The 21,336-nt window shown below is 32.4% G+C and overlaps 1 protein-coding gene across 1 annotated transcript; it reads left to right on the forward strand.

The window, feature by feature from the left end:
* The first annotated feature begins 1,437 nt into the window (after window positions 1–1,437).
* LOC127701209 (baculoviral IAP repeat-containing protein 7-B-like) lies at window positions 1,438–21,087 on the forward strand. Its single transcript, XM_052205031.1, has 6 exons — window positions 1,438–1,538; window positions 8,823–10,142; window positions 10,672–10,856; window positions 12,535–12,670; window positions 17,462–17,635; window positions 20,661–21,087. Exons 2-6 carry the CDS (start codon window positions 9,197–9,199, stop codon window positions 20,858–20,860), a joined length of 1,641 nt encoding a protein of 546 aa, XP_052060991.1. The 5' UTR covers window positions 1,438–1,538; window positions 8,823–9,196; the 3' UTR covers window positions 20,861–21,087.
* Window positions 21,088–21,336: the final 249 nt, after the last annotated feature.

The raw sequence follows: 21,336 nt of genomic DNA on the forward strand, positions 1-21,336 counted from the left end.
TAATTATTTATGTCCGCTTTGACAGTTTGATATTGTACTAATTTGTCACTTACCCCCTCCCCAACATTCCCCAGTGCAATTAAGGTCAACCCAGTTTTCTGTGGGGTTCGTAGTAAAAGAATTTAGAGAGAGGCAAAAGATACCATAGGGACATTCAAACTCATAAGTCAAAAATAAACTGACAACGCCAAGGCAAAAAAAAAAACGACCAAAAGATTGACATGAATGCACAAAACACAACATAGAAAACTAAAGACAGAGTTACACAAACCTCATCAAAAGCCGAAGTTGATCTCATGTGCTAAGGAAAGGAAGCCGATCCTGCTAGTAATTTATTGATTTATAAAAATAAGAAATTGTGGTATGATTGCCAATGAAACAACTCTCCACCACAGACCAAATGACATAAATTATAACAGCTATAGGTTACAGTATGGCCTTCAACAAGGAGCAAAACCCATACTGTATAGTAAGCTATAAACGGCCCCAAAATGACAAATGTAAAAACAATTCCAACAAGACAACTAACGGCCTGATTTATGTACAAAACAAATATGATATACAGCAACAAACAACAATCACTGAATTACAGGCTCCTGACTGAGGACAGGCAGAATGATGAAGGGGTTTAACACTCTTACTGGTACAAACCCTCCCCTAAACCTGGGACAGTGGTGTAGCAGTACGACATAAGAACTATTTATAAAAATCAGTTTGATAAGTTTTACATGTTCTCTTGATATCTTCCGCTTATTTTTTGCAAAGATGTAAATTGTTAGATATTGAATTTGTAAAATCATATTTAAAATTCTTGGCTAATATCCTGCAATTAAAAAAGTTTGATTTTAAAACTGGCGTGTTTAGCTTTTTCACGAATGGAAACGAGACTGAGGTTCCGTAATCTAAATATTTCTGTAGCATTCGATGGATACGTTAATCTGTCAGTATCATATGCTTAATAATATCAGTGAGACCCAACTTCATTATATATTAAAAAGTTCAATTCATAGTGGTTAAATTAAAAGTATATCTACCTGGCAGTCCAAAAAATATGCGTGGTATACTATGAATTTTGAGGGAAATTATTACGATGAATGAATAAAAAACTGTTTAAAAATTTAAGACGACTACGATCGAAAAATTAATCACTGACAGATAATATTATTTTCTAATTATAACAGCCGATAAAAGTATATAAAAATGTAGGGAAATGACCTAAATTCTAGACAAAAAGCTATGAACTCTAGATAAGTTAAACGCTTAATATGTACAGTTCAAAAAGTAGGTGTATTCCACATTTATATACTTTTTTGTGAACCTTTAAATCTACTCGATCATACTAGAATGAAAATAATATACTTTTGAATGTGTGTGGGCACGATGATTGTATACATTTATATATCTTCTATCATCTTGGGGGCAAATCATGGCTAAATATGGAATGAAAAATACGTGTATCTTTAGTGCTTGTTCGATATATTATAGATCATATAACGTTCACACAACCCAGTGTTAGTAAAATCGTCATCCCATTCCAAGTAAGTCCTTTAATATAATTATTTCATGTTGAAGGTAATACCAATATGGCTGTAACATCTGAGAAATAATCATAAGACTTAAAAATTATTTATAATTAAAGATAATATGGAAAGCATATGTTATACTGCAATAACCTTAAACCACAGACTAATATATAATATATATTTTACATTGTATATAATATGTATCTCTGCATAGGCTTATCTGTCCGCTCGTAAGTGAATTATTATTCAGCTTCTCCATGGTTTTAAAAAATGATTTATGTTTGGTATAAACTTCATATCTGTTAGACAGTCACCTCCTGTTTACGTTGTTTAGATGATGATTTGTTGGCAATTATAAAGTACATAGCTGTGTTAAGAAATGAATGGTGAACAGATATATCATTTTATGGAGGGGTATTTGCGAAAATACCAGTCAAAGGACGGTGAAATTTCCCAAGCCGCTAGGCCGAACAGATTTTGATTGAAACTGTCTGTACATGTGAAGAGAAATCGTAGTACCGCGGGAATTATACATGTACTTATATGCATTAGTGTTGTCTTTTTGTAACGTCATGGTATCTATATGTGTAAACGTCATTGTTATTCCATCATTAAAACGTTCATTTGTTTAGACATTTTTCCCCTCTTTATATGTATATTTCTGACAGTTTTCGGTTTAACTCAATCAATAGTGCTTAACCATGTTGTCGGGATAAATTGAGAAAGGTTCCGATTAATTTTGGCGGGAACAGACTCGCGAGGGTAAAAAAGGAATATCCAAAATGGCAAATACCACGGCAGAGAGGGGAATTTGAGGCAAATACACCGGCAGTGGTGAAAAAACAGGCAAACTCGTTTGAAATGAGGAAAAAAATGTTCGAATATGCGAAAAATACACTGGTTAACAACCAATCAAAATCCGGCATTATTATATAAGGTGCAATTATTATTTATAGTCCAAACCAAAGGTGTCAGTCCACCAGTTAAAGATCCCTATCTATTCAACCAAATTTGGTAATTTTCACAGCGTTTTTAATATTTAAATTTACCTTTAGTTTAACTTCGTAGAAAGCAGGTATATCCTTAATTGTACATGTATCACCTTTCTACATGACAATTTTCACCCCATGTTTAAAGTATTCTACGAAAGAACTGCCTTTCGGAAGACAAGTACTACTAAACATAACCCCTGGTTTCTGGAAATCTTAAATTAGTATACTGTGGAGCGCATTAATAATCATTTTTTATGCAAACTCATAGACAATTAAATTTTGGCTCAAAATGGTCTAAATATATTTCTCTTTCACCAAAAGTTTAGTTAGAGTAAACAATGACATCAAAAGCACTATATTGTGTCAGAGTAGGGCTACTTTTGCATACGTTCTAAATTGTAGAAAGTGAATTAGTGGTCTGACACCTTAATGATATTTAGTTGTACCCTACGATTTTCAGATCTGCAGAGCAATTACTTTCTGTTTGATGATACTTTGAATTTTGAAATTTTTCGTTACAGTCTTATCATTCATTATTATGAAACGGGTGTATACCCATTTGCTTTGCATGGGTCGGACTCTGGATGTATATGGACGAAACAACAAATCAGATTTGTAATGTTATTATCTCATGTTACCCCTTGTGGGCCCTTTAATTTTGAATAAAATATATTCTTTTCTATTCTATTCTATAACTATAATTATACATGAAATCGCAATTACATGACTGTACAATGGCTTTCGAGACGTGAAAGTCACGGTGCCAATTCGGCCATACTTGTTTCGGCCACATTATTTTATAATTATGTTAACAATTATCTATGCATAAAAATGTTTCAAAAGAAGTGTGTTCTGAAAAGGATTTCTGGTTTAACAATAATACATTTAATCATAATGTGTACATTTGCTATGAAGCACGAGGACACTACTTTCTTCCGTTACACTTGGTTCAGACCATAGTAGCGTTTCCATTTGACTTCAGTGCTTAATTTATATTTATCTAATAACAAAAAATGAAAAATAAACCTTTTGTCATTGGTGGACTTGTTTGTAAAAACCGAATCAATTACCTTAATAGTTGTTCCAAAACAAATATAAGTAAAAGAGAGAGGGACACTAACGGCTGCACTGTATTTTGTGTACTGTACCCTTATTTCACTTAATAAAGCTTTACCTCATATCATGGATTTTGTTCTGTATTGAAGGCTATATGATAACATTGTCAAGTAAATGTGAACATTTATTCACGTCGTTTTACTTATGTGAATAGTTTATATGTACCTATTGTATTTATTTGGTTTTTTTTTTTGTTCTCGTCCTGACTGGACATTAAGCAACCAACAATAAATTAATCAATATTATTATAATAAAAAAAATGTATCGCCGTTTTGCATTCATTTATTTTACATGATGCTCATTTTCAAAAAAATCTTTTGATAAAAAAAAATGAAATCCCCGATATTGAAATTTTCTGTATGTTATCTCAATGTCGTATTTGTTTTAACATGAACCAATTGAAATGAAAATTGATTAAATAATTTTTTTTGATAAACTTTGAGTACTTTTCGACAAATCAAATATTGATTCCAAACATGAATAGAAATATATTAGAAGTATAAAGGTAATTATTACTTCAGAAATAAACTAATTCAATTTTTAAAAATGTATGAAAATTTTGATCAATGACAATATATACATAGTACTGAATAACATCAAAATGTTATCATTGTTTAAAAAAAAACAATAGTGGAATATCTTGATAAGATATATATTGTTTTTACTGTTTAATATAAATAAAAAATCTACCATGTTACGTTAAAATTTCCAAATTTGACTCGCCGAGTTAAGTTAAACAAATACAGAAAAAGCAGATCCCTAATGTTTTATTTCATTTTCGTTTTTTTTTTTACGGTTGTATTTTTGCTTTTGATTTTCAAGAATTTGAAATAACCTTTGTATAGTTTGATTGAATACTATACCTTTATACACATACATTGTGTATATCTGAAACATTAAATATAGGTATAACGAATTGGGGGAAAACAAAACCTATAAATAGTTATCGTGAAAACTTTAGTCTTTCATATATAATGTATACTTCATTTCCTTTTCCTGATCAAGATGCTGAAACGAAAACATAATAATGGACAACACATGGGTAAAGTTAACGCTTAGGAATAAGATATACTTGTAGTTATGAAAATTATTGTAGTCATATATATATTATTCATATAGCATACATATGTCGATGCTGTAATGTGTAACATATATAGCAAGGCTGAACTATATTAGTCTAACTACTTCTGTATGGGCTATATTTCAAATTATCATAAACTGGATATGACTATAATACACATATGCACCAGCAAATGTTTCAGTTAATATTTTACTTTTTAATATGGCTATATAACTTATTCTTTTTCTACATATCGTCAATCTGTAACATATATCGTTATATGCACCATGGCTGTTTGAATTGTTTAAGATTCTTAAACATTGAGAAATTCTGATGAAGAACCGCAATAAAAATACTGTTGGTGTTTTTAATGAGCGCATGTTCTTTTGATGTTTTAATGTAATAATTTACTTTAAAGTGTGTTGATGAAAAACCATGGTCTACTATCTTCAATTTGATGTTGTACCATACTTTGATAACTAAGCACGAATCCATCTAGAATCTTAAAATAAAGTAGGCGAAGCTTAGCTCTGGCTATGGTACAACAAGTTTATCTTGATGTTATTCCATGGCTGAAGCTTCATCTCATCCTTCTTAAATATATTCGCCTCTCGAGTATTCAGGAAACTAAACAAAGATTAAATGTGCGAGAAAAAAAAACATAAGCGTTGTCTTAAGGTGTTTGGTAATAATTAGTGTGATCGCTTCTCAAGAATTTTAATAAATATGATTTTAAATGAGAACCATTACCAAACCCTAAAAAAAATAAGGATTAAAAACAACATATCAATATAAACATAAATGTAGTTTTGTTTTTTCTTTATTTCATGTTCACTTAAAGGCCTGCTAAATAACGAAGTTTTTGTACAAAAAGCTAAAAGGTAAAATGGAATGAACAACCTGCAAAATAAAAGTATTTGTACAATATCTTGAAAATTATAAATAAAACAAAACTTACCGTCATTAGAATAATAAGAATAATGTTTAATATCCTTGTCAGATTCTGATTTAGAGGGGGCAAGGGGCCCTAGACCCCCTTTATGAATAATGGTTAATGCAAAGACTTTTTACATGTTCCACTCCTAATGTTGCCTTATTAGCCTCCTCCTTTTTCCAAAATCTTGAATTCGCATCTGCTTGTTACAATCTGCACGTGTGTCAGTGCACCATTGTAAGTCAAATACAATACTGACTTGCACGAGCAACCAACTGGTTGAAAATGCTTGTTCATCCCTCTTTTGTACTCTCTACTTGCCTTCTTCAAGAAGTTTTATTTAGGCTTTAGCTGACTTTTTGAATACCCACATTTTCTTTTGGCTCTGTGAAATCTTTCTTTAAGATGCACATTGTGTATTATACCAAGGTTTGTTATTAAATTTCCTATATATAGAATTTTTTCATGTCATACCAAATATGTAAGCAGATGATTTCTTAAACATATCACACAAATTATTCACAACTGTATCAATTTCAGACAATAATATATTTGGTTTTAAGAGCAACTCATCCAACGTGGTTACTATATTTCTAATATTAGTTTCTGCATTTACTCTTACGTGTTCTATGTTAGTTTTATTTTCGATATTCAAAGATTTAATTCTCAATACTTCTATTTACTGCTGAATGTAAATGTATGCCACACATGTACATCTATATGAGGGTCTGTGTGAGGTTTACAGGATAGAGCATACGGGTCGTATACTACACAAAAATGGACGAATAAAATAATGAAGTGCTAAAATATAGAGAATAGAGAATAAAATTATTATGGTCAAAATTTATGAAGAATAGAGAAAAAGTGTTTACAACAGTAAAAGGATACAGAATTGACAAATTAAAAGGATACAGAATTGACAAATTAAAAGGATACAGAATTGACAAATTAAAAGGATACAGAATTGACAAATTAAAAGGATACAGAATTGACATTAAAGGGAAACAGAATTGAAAGAAATTAAAAGGATATTTTTAGGAATTGAAGGACCGCCCACCCAGGACCTCCAGATCCTATATGTCATAAAATTTTATAAAAACCAAATTCCGATCGTGATTTCAATTATTTCAAATCACGATACAAGATGAATTCTTTTCCGGCACATGCCAAATAGATTTTAAAACAATAATTTTGGAAATATTAATTACATGTGGTGATTATTAATTAGAGACTTTACGGAAAATATTTACCAATAAATTCCCCTTTCATAGTATTAACATTTAAAATAAACTTTAGGTGACCAATAATTGCTCCACTTATTTGGACTGGTGAATAGTTTTCTCATTGACAACCATACAACATCTACTTATTTTTATATTGGATTGTCACCCCTTGACAACAAGGAAGTAACATAGAATTTTTAAACAGATCCATTACAATGCATTTAGTAGACCTTAAACAACCAATAACAACGCTTAGCGCTTATTTTAAACCCGCTCAAATCATTTTAAAACGGAATTTTGTCATAGCAAGGTCAGTTTTATTTTTCATATACAAAGAAGATGCAACTATGTGCTAAACTTGTCTTTAACATTTATTTTTATCAGAAATAGTTTAAAAAAGGAAGATGAAAATATTTCAGTTATGGATTAATGGGGATGGGCAGAGGGTGGCTAGCGTGGAGGGCTTACTCCCATTTTGATTGTAAACTATATATATTTTTAACCATACAATCATCCAAAAGCATTTGTTTTCTTCATCGCGGGTAATACTGTTTTATAGAAGCTTAGTACAGGGGCGGATCCAGCCATTTTCAAAGGGTACGTGGTGGGGGGTGTTATAACTACATATGTCCCCATTGAAATGCATTCATCGTCCAAAAAAAATGGATACAACACCCCCCCCCCCCCCCCCCCCCCCGCCTTTGGATCCGCCACTGAAGTACGCCCAACTATCAAAAATCCTTGATATTATATACCCCAGCCTGTGTTTTTATTCTTTATTGGTGTGAACTAACTCTTTAACATTTCTACATCAACTTAAATTAGTTCAAATACCTTTTACTTTGACTTCAGTTCATACATGGTTTTTTTAGAATAATTGTTTACATATATTTTTTCCGTATTTTGGGGGTATGGTATGTTTAAAAGTAACTAATATGTAACATGTATAAGGAATAAAGTAGGTCAGCTGCTGACTGTGTCACATATAGATATTGATATAATTAATCAGCTATCAATATGGTTCGAATTGGCTTTCCGGTCACACTGATATGGCTTTGCTCCTTTTTAAAGATCGTGCGGTGATGCTTATACACCGATTTCTACAGGTCTCTGGTGGATAATAGCCTCACTGGTATTGATCATACAATATCTTTGAATGTTTGAATCTATAGACTTTAAAGTTTATCCATGTTCACATAGTGGCTTCATTTTCTCTTCGTAAATTGATGAGAAAAGAAGGGCCCTTATTGACGACAAAGCAGTGTTTTAATAGATATAAGAAGATGTGGTATGGGCACCAATGAGACAACTCTTCATCGAAGTTACAATGTATAAAAAGTTTACCATTATAGGTCTACATGGAGCCTTTGATCACACCGAACAGTAAGCTATAAAGGACCCCAATAGAACCACCGGTCTAATCTATAAAAAAAACGAGAAACACTTAAGAACTACATCAACAAACGACAACAACTACAGTCAGATATGGTGTATGCCAGATACAATGACAAAAACCATATACATGTGCACATGTATCACTTTATTTAAAACGTCCCATATCACAACATAACACATATAAGCATTCGGCAATACAATTAAATCCAGGATTTCGAAAAAAAGGGGGGAGGGGTGGCTGACAATTCAACGTTTCGGATTATAACTAGTATAAAATCTATGGATTTGTCATAAAAGAAACTACTTAAGGGTGACTGGCCACCTGTCAACCCCCCCCCCCCCCCCCCCTTTAAATCCGCCTTCGAGACCGTTACTGTGTCGGATGTATTATATTAATACACAGTCACCGGTTCGGTCTGACAAATACATTTAATTCAATAGATACTTATTTTGTCATTCAACATAACTTGAAGCTTAACATGTTTTTATTTTATTTTGGCAAAGATTAATATTTGTTTCCTTTTCATTGTTAAGTATAATGTTATAATGACGATTGTGAAAAGGTTTGTTTTGTTGTAGAACGAATGTGACAAGACTATATACGGGAAAAATAATATGTTTGTATTGTACTCTCAACAATGAAAGTTTATTTCTCACGAATCGTGAGTACACAGAAGGAGGAAGCGAACAATGAATTCAAGGCGAACGCAGATTTAACACAAAATTCTTCATAACGCGCTCTTTCATCATACATGTAGTTCTATAAAGCATTATTCAGAAATCAAAAAGATCAGTAACAAAATTTCATAGTAGTATTTATTGATTGTTAGTAATTTCTATCATTCAGGAGAAGCAAAAATCATTACACGTATATAGGAGAACCTGAATATTTCAAATCGAAAATGCCAATCAAATAATCAATCAATCAATTAATCAATCAACCCGTCATAAGTATGTTACAAAAGCCTATCTACCAGAGTTCTCCATTTCTGCCACCGAACGAAAGCCTAATATGTCAAAATAGTACAAAACAACCCTTAAATGATGTTATGGAGTATGAAGGTCCAAGATTGTCAACTTTTGCAACATTCCCAGATATCCCTGGTATTTATGCAACAAAACTTGCAAGAGCTGGATTCTATTATCTAGGAAAAGTTGATGAGGTTGTTTGCTTTAAATGCAAAATTACACATAAAAACTGGAAACGACATGATTCTCCATCAGAAATTCACAAGCAAATTTCGCCACTTTGTGATTTTATCAAACAAACTAAATTCATGGAATATTCCCAAAATATTACAGAAGACGCTGTTAGCAGTGGTGCACATTATAGTCCGACCGAAGGAACTGCATGCACACATTTGGTATGCGACAAAACTAAACAGCCGATTAAAAGCACTGTTGCTCAACAGAGCTTAAATGTGCATACTAATGGAATTGAGAATACTGACACAATGAATCAAAATTCAAACAACTTCAAATACGAAATTTCGCATACTCATGGTGTAGGGATACAAAGTAGTCCTTGTGGAATAAATCAAAGTTTAATGAACAACACGAATACTGATATAAAAAGAACAGAAGCTTACAAAATTGCTAATCATAGTTACTCGACTAATAATACTGACAGCTTGATTAGAATTTCACAAACAAATATATCGAATACGAATTGCAGTACTAGCGCATCAAACAGTCGGACATTGAGTCAAACAACTCCTAACGATAGCACGATAGCTAGTAAAGCTCCACTGGAACCGAGTGCGATGGGGATTTGCATTGATAACCCAAAGTATCCAAAATATGCAACCAAAATATCTAGACTAGACTCTTTCAAACATTGGCCAACATATTTGACACATTCTCCAGATGAAATGGTTTCAGCAGGATTCTTTTTTACAGGTATATAAATCATTATTTATCAAAAACAAGTAAGAGGTCTGTTAATCAAATTTCTATTGAAGTCAACTTTAAAATAGCAAGTAAGATATGACCAAATGTCATCCTTTATATCACACAATTCAAATTAAAAAAAATCGCCATGTTAACTTGTAACTGACTGATTATCATTGACCGAACTAAAATGCATGTACAGGATTTTATACAAACCTAAAAATAAATAGATGAAAAAAGTATTAACTGTCCACCCGGTTTGCCTTGTTTAAAAAACATTGGCGTTTTCTTTTAAGCACATTTAAAGAAGCAATGTCTCAACTCTAAAAGTTTTAAAAAAATGTATAAAAATGAACACTATTTTTTTTTATCATCATGATCATGTAACACGTGTATAATTTTGGTCTATGTTTGAGATGAACAGTTATATACGTAATTTAAGTTTATAACAGTAACTGTAGTGTTGTAAAACATGTTATAAAAATAAGCATTTCTATTTATCTCAACATTTTACATCATTGATTGTCTTATATTAAAGGTACCGGGGATCACTGTCGCTGCTTTTTCTGTGGCGGTGGCTTAAGAAACTGGGAACCAGGTGACCAGCCTTGGATAGAACATGCACGCTGGTACCAGAACTGTGCTTTTGTTAAAAATTGTAAAGGCGAAAGATTTATACGAGATGTTCAAACAAACAACTTGCAAACTGAAATAGTCGAAACGGTAAGTTAAAGAGAATGCTTTGTTATAAATACATACAAATGTGAAAAAAGTGCAGTACTTTACAAGCTTAAGTTATGTCTGCACATTACAATTACACCCTCTTTTAATGTGTTACTTCACTTGGTTTTGAATATATTTATGCATCTTCTGAATGAAATCAAAATAACAAATATAAATTCATACTAGTGTTTGAAATTATAGAGCGGATCATACTGAAAAGAAGAAGAAATTAATTTTGTTCTAATCTACGGTGTCATTCATGATCAGTAGCCAGTGTTACAGTATTGGCACGATTCATGTGATACATATATATATACAATGTAGCAGAATTTTCAATTTGTTGGGGGAGGCTATTACCCCGACAGAAACAGAGACAGAAAGAGAAATATTGTGTTTGTAAATTTCAAATTCATAAATTAAGTATGTAATATGCTAAAACTAAGGTTCTATAAGTTGACTAGTATAATGACAGAAATGGATTGATAATTTAGTCTTAGATGCATGATTTTTTTGTATTAGTTGTTAGTGGCTTTGAACTAGCTGTCAGTAACTGCGAGTACTCTCAGATCTGAACTTAGTGTCTTTTTGTTGTTTGGATGTCCAAGTACCCGGCCACGTCCACTTGTATTTGTAGTATTTGTATTTTTATCCATCTGATGAGTTAAGCCTCTTTCAACTGATTTTTATAGTTCGTTCTTATGTTGTACTGTTACACCACTGTCCAAGGTTAGAAGAGGTTGGGATCCCGCTAACATGTTAACCCCGCCACATTCTGTATGTATGTGCCTGTCCCAAGTCAGGAGCCTGTAATTCAGTGGTTGTCGTTTGTTTCTGTGTTACATATTTGTTATTCGTTCATTTTTGTACATAAAGTAGGCTGTTAGTTTTCTCGTTTGAATTATTTTACATTGTCATTTCGGGGCCTCTTATAGCTGACTGTGCGGTATAGGCTTTGCTCATTGTTGAAGGCCGTACGGTGACCTAAAGTTGTTTATTTCTGTGTCATTTGGTCTCTTGTGGAGAGTTGTCTCATTGGCAATCATACCACTTCTTCTTTTTTATATTGGCAGCTCTATTTATTTTTAAGGCACCTAATACTAACATTATTATTTTTTTTTTTGGGGGGGGGGGGATGCATGTTTATTATTACAAATTGTTTGATTCTAAATTTCTTGAAACAAAATATTTCTGAAGGAAAGTGAAACAATGATGTGTGTCTAGAGACAAACACATCATGCCACCTATTTAAAGACGAATGGTCGCTGTATAAATATCACAGGCACTTGTTTCTGAAAAAAGTTACCTATACTTTAATTTTTGTTCAGAGACAAGTGCCTGTGATAAATATATCTGGTTATATGAAATCGTACATTTAAATATTTTGTCTTTTCAAGATAGTGTTCACGTGTGTACGTGACAAAGGTTATTCCAAAAATACGTGTTGCAGAAATAATTTTACTATAATATTTTACATGACCTAAAGAAAAAATTTTAAGCTATCTGGCGAACATCGTACAAATCGTATTACTGACGGTCTCAATTTCACACAAGAAGTTTTAGTGTCACGAGTATATTTTTTTTTCAGTTTGCATCGATATGTTGTATGGTCTTTTAATGTGAATTATTTCAATCATAATAGTTTAATAAATCATTAATTGATCAAAATTGTAAATTACAGAATGAGCTACCGAACACTATAACGCCACTAGATGACTTTAGAAACATTCCTGCAGTAAGATCTGTATCTCAGTTTGGATACGACGAAAAGTTAGTCAAAGAAGCCTACGATACTCTTAAGAAAGCTGAAACAGCAGGTATAGTTTATACTTAAGATGAAAAGTAAACTAGATAAGAGTGAGACATATGTATTAGATACATCTTGAGGGCGTTAACCCGAATAGGTGTATCTAATTATACCAAGATATTATTGTCAATGCAGAATGATAGTTTTCAATAATTTATCAGGGGAGGGAAGGGTGCATTCATCTATTTGATTATATGTTATTGAAAGGCATGATCAGGGAAAGGGAGGGTGCATTTAGCTATTTGATTATATGTTATTGACAGGCATGATCAGGGGAGGGGAGGGTGCATTCAGCTATTTGATTATATGTTATTGAAAGGCATGATCAGGGGAGGGGAGGGTGCATTCAGCTATTTGATTATATGTTACTGAAAGGCATGATCAGGGGAGGGGAGGGTGCATTCAGCTATTTGATTATATGTTATTGAAAGGCATGATCAGGGGAGGGGAGGGTGCATTCAGCCATTTGATTATATGTTATTGAAAGGCATGATCAGGGGAGGGGAGGGTGCATTCAGCTATTTGATTATATGTTATTGAAAGACATGATAAATGCACGGTATCCAATTTCATTTAATGACATCTTGGGGTAAATAAGTATGTAATGCTTTCCAACAGGCTGAACTTAAACCTCTAGCGCCGGACTATATCTCTAGCGCTTGACTTAACATTTCAAATGCTTTACTTGATATCTACAGCGCTTTTTGTAAGCCAGAATATTCATCACGTTGAATGTGGGCAGTATTTGGAAGAAGAAGTCTACAGCGCTTGACTTGATATCTACACCACTTCATTGTGCACCGTCAGTTGTTTCTTATATGAAATCATTTTGGTATTTTCGCTAGTGAGATAGTATCTAGATTATTTGTTTTATTCCAAATTTATCACCAGATTTTTTTTTATTTTCATATCACCTGATTGTTGAGTCAAATATGATCTTGTATGTATTGTTCTTTATTGTAATGTAAAGTTCCTAACTCTGATGTATTTGTACAAAGTCTAAAGTCACAGACGAAACTGCGGCTCTTTTCACAAAAAATCGTAAGAGTAAAAATAGTCGCAAGTCATTCACATTTCAGTATAACTTAGGATCAATTTTAATCGTAAGTTTTTTTAGTGAAAAGAGTCGCAGGAAATTACTGAATTCGTGGTGGTATGACAAACGTCATGTTGAACTTTATATTTTGAGTCATTTGGTTATTAATTCTTGGGAATGAAGTCCAGGCTTTAATGGACAAGGTACGATAAGCCCCGTTTTGGCCCCCCTATTATTTTTATTTTTCAAATTTTGTTTTGGAAAGCTACTTTTTATGTTGAAATATTCCCTTAGGTTTGAAGTTTGTTTGGATGAACTTCAAAACCATTAATTTCAGCAAATGGGTGAGGTGAGGAGGGTGAAAGGGCATCAAAAACGCCAAAAGTAGGAAAAATTACGATTTTTGACCTGTGTTTCTTAAAATTTAATAGCCTGCGCCTACGTGACCCGGAGAAAATTATGGCGATCTAGACAGCAAAAACAGTGATAATGACATTGTAATAAAAAAAAATCCTGGGTCACGTTGGCTCAGGCACTTAAAAACTAAAAACTCGTTGTACGAAACACCTTCAAAGTGAATAAAAATTACAATATCTGAATGATAACGGAAAGTTTACCCCCCTCACCTCACCCAGTTGCTGAAATTAATGGTTTTGAAGTTCATCTAAACAAACTTCAAACCTCAGGGAATATTTTAACATGATAAGTAGCTTTCCAAAACAAAATTTGAAAAATGAGAAAATAGGGGGGCCAAAACGGGGGCTTATCGTACCTTGTCCTTTACACATGGAATTAAAATTTAATTCCTTCGTTAGAGTGTCTTCACGGGTGTCATTCGGTTTATCGAGAAGAATGATCGTGAAAGAATACCTAACGGTGTCAAGTATTGCGATTGGATAGTAAAAGCTCTGGTATAGGATGGTGAATGAAATCTTATCGAGATTCAAATGGTTCTTAAAGTTAATTTGTGTGAGCATAACCAGAAATTTTGCAGAAAATTAAATATTTACAACATATTGATTTTTCGGATCGTGAAAGATTGCGTACCGCTGTTTGAAGATCGTGAAAAGGATCGTGAAAGATCTGATGCTACGAAAACGTTCAAATCATTATTTAATTATAAGATAATTATTTTTTTAATTGGTATAGTAAATACTAAATTTGCATGACTCACTCCGGTTCTCTTTTTGTTGGATATTGGGGCTATAATCGTTTTATGCCATCGGATCTAATTATCTTAATTTGTATAATACCACACCGACCAGGTACCTTAAAGCAAAAACACTCTATTTGTCCGTTCTTCATAAGTTTTGATTTCTAATACAAATTTAAGATTAAAAATAGAACTTAAACGGCTAAATAACAGTTTAAGTTGGGCATCATGCACAATCGAGGTACGTTGATTGGTAAATTCGCCCACTAAGTTGGGTACAATAAGGTATAGCTATAGTGATCAGACTGATCAAACAATCAAGTAAGATAATGTTATCTTGGTACCTTTTGGTTTATGTCAGCGCAGCCACAAAATAAACAATAGATTAGCCAATATTGTCATACTACAATGTGTGTACGCATGAACGACATTCCATATAAGAAAGTAGCAACCCTTACACATAAAACAAACGAAAGTGTGTACACAAAAAAAGTCATGCATATATTTTAAGGGCGGATGCATTAAGCATTATAGATACATATATACTTTTACTTTACGAACATTTACGCTCCTGGAGGTCCTTTTATCTTGTATATCTACTTATATAATATAGACTCGTTTTTTTAGTTATTTTAATAACTTTTAAGAAAAATATTGAAATAAAACAAAGTGAAAAAAAATTAAAGCATTAATGTTCGTTCTTATTGAAATAATTATGCGCTTCAACTAGTTGCAAGTATATCAATTGGTAAAAGAAATATTGTTTTCTAATTATTAATCCTGGTCCGGCGGGGGACGTTTACGTGAATTAAAAAAAAATAAAGTTTCGGTCTTCACAAATTGAAACAAATATAAAAAAAGAAGATGTGGTGTGATTACATATTTATCCATATATTTCAATCATCCAAAACATAACTGTCTTACAACATAAAAACATATATAAAATACAAACTCAAAAGCCTAATTGACATGCAGAAAAATGAACCAATCAAAATATCTTTTTGTCAAGTAGTATAAATTCGCGTTTTATCGAAAGCGGGGATTACGGATTACAACATGTATCGTATACAAGAGATCGAATGACACAGAAATTAACAGCTTTAGGTCACCGTACGGCCTTCAACAATGAACAAAGCCCATACTGCATAGTCAGCTATAAAAGGCCCCGAAATGAAAAATGTAAAACAATTCAAACGAGAATACTAACGGCCTAATTAATGTACAAAAAATGAACGAAAAACAAATATGTAACACAGCAACAAACGACAACCACTGAATTACAGGCTCCTGACTTGGGACAGGTACATACATACATACATAATGTGGCGGGGTTAAATGCTAATTTTATTTCATTGTTTCACTTTTGTTGATGATTGAAACAAACAAAATCATATTCTATTTTTTTTCATATCTCGCAGCTAGTGCCGCTTTAATAAAAATGCTAATTGAATTCGGTCAAATTTTAATTGTTCCATCGATGAAAAGTTCGTTTTCTCTATCGTCTACCTAGAAACGTTTACTATATCTTTTTTTATAATATGACAGTTATGTCTAGTTTACCCGAATATTTTTTTTTCTGATTTTGTCATTTATTCGGAAAAACTTTCAAAGAAAACATTTACATCTTTCCATGACTTTGGTAAATTTTCTAAGATTACAGGTACACTGTTATAGGTAAAAAGTGCAAATGTCTTGTCAATTTTGTACAGGTGTATCTAAGTTTAAATCGCAAATGTCCTTTAGTGGTACAGGTAAAAAGGCGTAAACGCCCAGCGCAAGTCTGGTCACACCTTATCTTTCACGATCAAGAAAATGCGTTTCCCGATCTTTCACGATCAATTTTGATGAAAAATCAACAAAATTCAATGTTTTCAAAATCAAAATGAACGGTTTCAAGGGGGAAAAAACTTTTATTTTATTGTACTATCTGACACACCAAAGATTCAGTTTCAAATATATAATTATATATTAGAATGTGACCATTGTAGGTACAAAATGTGTGTTTTTTTTAAATGAATCCATAGACTTGTGTTGCATCTTTTTTTGTTTTCTCATAAATTACTGCATATTTTCTTTATATTATTACACAGTATTATTGAGAAAGTTGAATTATTTTGACAGACACATATTTTTTTTCCACCTTTGTTTTTTTGAAAATACAGCAGATTTTTCACAAATTTTGAAGTAAAATACAATTAATTTTATTCAAGATGCGATCGCAATGCTTGACCTCCATTAGGTATTCTTTCACGATCATTTTTCTCGATATACCGAATGACAGCCGTGGTTTTCTCATTCAATTCTCAGCTGTTGTTCTACAATTGCACGTCAACAGTTATGTTTAATTGTTTATTCACCACTAAAATGAGGTTCATATCAGAAATATGACCAAACGTCTTTGTCGAATACACATAATTTTTCATCTTTTAAATAGTATTTAAAATGTTGCATAAGTTCTTGACCAAAATCTAAAAAGCACAGTACCATTTGCGACTTTTGGTAGATCTGTGGCACATATATTTATGTTAAGGTATTAACATGTAAAGTATTATGAATATGATTGCAGTCTCAATAGAAATCTTTAACGACCTACTCATACATTGTGTTTTTAGATATCACAAGTACCGCACTTCTTGAAACTATTTTCAATTTAGAGGTAAAATCGACGCAAACCCAGGAAAATTCAAATAAAACCAAACCTGGAATGGAAGAGTCGCAATCAGCAATCGGACCTGCAGCTACAACACAAGTAAATAACGAACCTGCACGTGATCCTGGGCTTGAATGTAGGTATTTTTAATTCAAATCGTATTATTGTTGATATTATATATTTAATTATCAAAGAAAATAGTGTATTGATACTTGTCTGTAATTGAAGACCGTATATTTACCTCTAAGACTTTAATTGTGCTGTATACTAAATTTATGTCTCATTGTTTTTACCCCGAGGGCGACCTTTAAGCCAATGCATGCTAAATCTTAAACCGGTAGCAAAAACAAATTTATATGTTGCACTTTACTGATATTTACGTCCCTCTTAAAATATTACATTGGTCCGAAAATAAGAATGTGGCTTACCTTCGAATAAGACTTTGGAGTAAGAATTATAGTTAGTTTTCGAGTTAAACTTCCAGTGCATATTCATTTTATATAAGTTTCGAAGTAAAGACCAAGTTTGAGATAAATGTCAGCTAGTGTTCGAGTTGCAGTTCGACCTACAGTTGTTTCATATCGACTTGTATACTTATTGATTAGCTTTTAAACAAGTAACGTGTTTATAATTATTGATCGATATTTAAGACGTATTGCTGTCTAAAAATTTCTAGTGCATAAAAATCCAACTCGGAATTTCACCAAATTTTGACTTAGTATTCGCACAAACCTATATGTTCAACACTTGGCATTTTTCAAACTAACTCTTTTTAAAACATTAACCAAAAATCGACTATCAACTCTAATTCAACTCCAACTGCATTTATTTGTACACATCCTTGTCTTTCAAATATTCGGCAATGAGCGTTCCCGATGAAGGTAAATCCAGAAAATCGTTCGGAGGTATCGAGTGTTGTTTTATTTTTTACAACGCAGGGTCGATACCACTGCTGGTAGACTATCAGTCCCTGATGGTATCACCAGCTCTATAGTCAGCAATTCGTCACTGACATGATTAATTATATATTTATAACAAACCTATCAGGAATTATTAAAAAAATAAAAATTTCAACTCCCTCAGGCAAAGATAACCTTAGATGGATTTGGCTATTATTTGAGGTCCTTTTTAGTCGTGTAGCTCTTCATCTGTATGACCAGGTTATTGGTCACCTCTGTCATATCATTTAGTTTCGGGGGGAAACTAGCGGTATCTTAGATAAAGTCCAAGTCGCTGGAAAGTTTACATATTTATTTCGCATCCATATATTTCAATCATCCAAAACATAACTGTCTTACAACATAAAAACATATATAAAATACAAATTCAAAAGCCTAATTGACATGCAGAAAAATGAACCAATCAAAATATCTTTTTATCAAGTAGTATAAATTCGCGTTTTATCGAAAGCGGGGATTACGGATTACAACATGTATCGTATAAGTTTGTCAACAATGATTTTCGGCAGTTATCACTTAGTGTCCATTAATCTATATTCTTTGTTACAAAATCTTTTATCATAAAGACGGATATGAATCTTTGATAATTAATTTAAATGAAAGGATAATAGTTAAGTGTAAAATACAAGTAACTTTTGAATAGTGTAACATACAATGAACTATTAAATTATTAAAAACCAATGACGACTCGGAATGATAATAAAAATCATGAATTATAAAAGTATACAAAATCCTAAAAGTGAACTTTGAACGAACAATTTTCGGGTCATATTACCCCGTCGCTCGCTATCTGATACTCCCGTTTCAGCATGTATAAATTATCAACGAATAATATTTCGAAATGCATAAAGGAAAAATATAAACGAACGATTATATGTACATCTTATTTACAAGCGCGCTATTACGAACATTTGTCGTCTAATTTTTCTCTCTCTCGAAATTTCTTAAAAGTACATGTAATTGAACCAAGTGTGTCTAAATACCAACACAACTATTTCACGAAGCAATATGTATAAAACGAACAATTTGTCTATATGCAGGTATGTAATATTTGCCACCAAGCAAATAACGAATGAACACTGTCTTTCTCACAGAAATGTGATATTCGAATCTATAATATAGAAATATAAAAAAAATCATTAAAACATTGTCATAGCATAAAATCATTGTTCTGTCAAATAAATCTGTTTTCATCACAGCTCTATTTCCACCTGGAATGAATATCAAGAATATCACGGAGATTCTCTCCAATTTGAACTCTGTTACTACATATTTTAAATTTCAGGAACATTTGACCAAACTATCTCTGTATCACTATATAGATATTTATGTACACATCTTTGTCCTTTCACATTGGATACATCTATTTGAATGTGACCATTTATCAAAATGTCGCTTATACTCGATATCTATTTCAACAAAAACGCAAAGTGTAGATCATTTCTATACTTGAAAAGGCATTGTATGGAACATTGTTGATAATATTGATTTTAAAGTTAAAAATATATATTTGGAAGTAAATAAAATCTCAACATACTGATCTAAAATATTATGATAACTTGGTTAAGGATATAAAATGCTGGTAAAAAAACATGAATTATAAAAATATACAAAGTGAACTTTGAACGAACAATTTTCGAGTCATATTTGTTTCGGTTCTTATACACCCTTAGTTTTCAAATATTCTACTTCGAGCGTTCCTGACGAAGACAAATCCAGATAAACGCTTCGGACGCATGACATTTATAAAGTGTTGTTTTCATTTTTTAACCCGATGGTTGGTCACACTCCTAACATAATGATTACCATCACTGTTTTGTATCAGATTCTAGTTGTTTACGGCGTCAAATAGATATAGGAAGATGTGGTATGAGTGCCAATGAGACAACTCTCCATCCAAGTTACAATTTATAAAAGTAAACCATTATAGGTCAAGGTACGGCCTTCAACACGGAGCCTTGGCTCACACCGAACAGCAAGCTATAAAGGGCCCCAAAACTGAATTACTAGTGTAAAACCATTCAAACGGAAAAACCAACGGTCTAATCTATATAAAAACGAGAAACGAGAAACACGTATAAACTACATAAACAGACGACAACTACTGTAATCAGGTTCCTGACTAAGGAAGTTTACTGAATGCTTCGTTATAAAACGTAATGCATATGCATATACATAACATCGAATCATTTTTACTTTCAGTGTCGGTTAGAAGTCTCGAAGAAGAAAATCAAAACCTGAAAGATCAGCAGACTTGTAAAATATGCTTAGATGAACCAATTGCAATAGTTTTTCTACCCTGTGGCCATTTAGCTGCCTGTATCACCTGTGCGCCTGCGCTTAGAAGATGTCCAATATGTAGAACTTTTATCAAAGGGACAGTAAAAGCTATAATGTGCTGATGTATTTAAAATGTATAAAATTAATAAAAAAAAATATAAAACAAATTTTGAAATATTTATAGTGAGCATGCTAAGTAATATAGTTTTACATAGCAAAATCAGGAGGAAATAAGTTTTTAATAAAAACATGCAAATTCCTTATCATGCTCAAAATAGACCTATGAGTTGATACGCACATGTAGACAGAGGCGGATTTAGTAGGAGCAGGGTGCTTGGGTCCCCTCATAAGGCTAAATTTGTGTTAATGCAGACTTTTTACCTGTTCTAGTCCAAACTTTGTTTAATTTGCAGGGCCCCTTTTTCAAAATCCTGGATCCGCATCTGGTGGTTCCCCTGTTCATAGACAATGTGATTGAATAGGTTAAATTTGTTTGAACTCGAATTTTACGGATTGACTAATATCTTCGTGACATACATGTGAGCTTTAAAATGATATATGTTTTTCAAAACGATTCACAACGTAAACAGAACCAAGC

The sequence above is a fragment of the Mytilus californianus genome, unplaced genomic scaffold, assembly GCF_021869535.1.
Source record: "Mytilus californianus isolate M0D057914Y unplaced genomic scaffold, xbMytCali1.0.p SCAF_1, whole genome shotgun sequence".
Taxonomy (NCBI): Eukaryota; Metazoa; Mollusca; class Bivalvia; order Mytilida; family Mytilidae; genus Mytilus; species Mytilus californianus.

What these genes read in the sequence shown, in the direction of transcription:
- LOC127701209 (XM_052205031.1), top strand. Translation starts at nt 9,197, where the DNA reads ATGTTACAAAAGCCTATCTACCAGAGTTCTCCATTTCTGCCACCGAAC. An exon ending in AAACTGAAATAGTCGAAACG is followed by an intron (nt 10,857 to 12,534) that starts GTAAGTTAAAGA and finishes TGTAAATTACAG; the next exon opens with AATGAGCTACCGAACACTAT. An exon ending in TAAGAAAGCTGAAACAGCAG is followed by an intron (nt 12,671 to 17,461) that starts GTATAGTTTATA and finishes TTGTGTTTTTAG; the next exon opens with ATATCACAAGTACCGCACTT.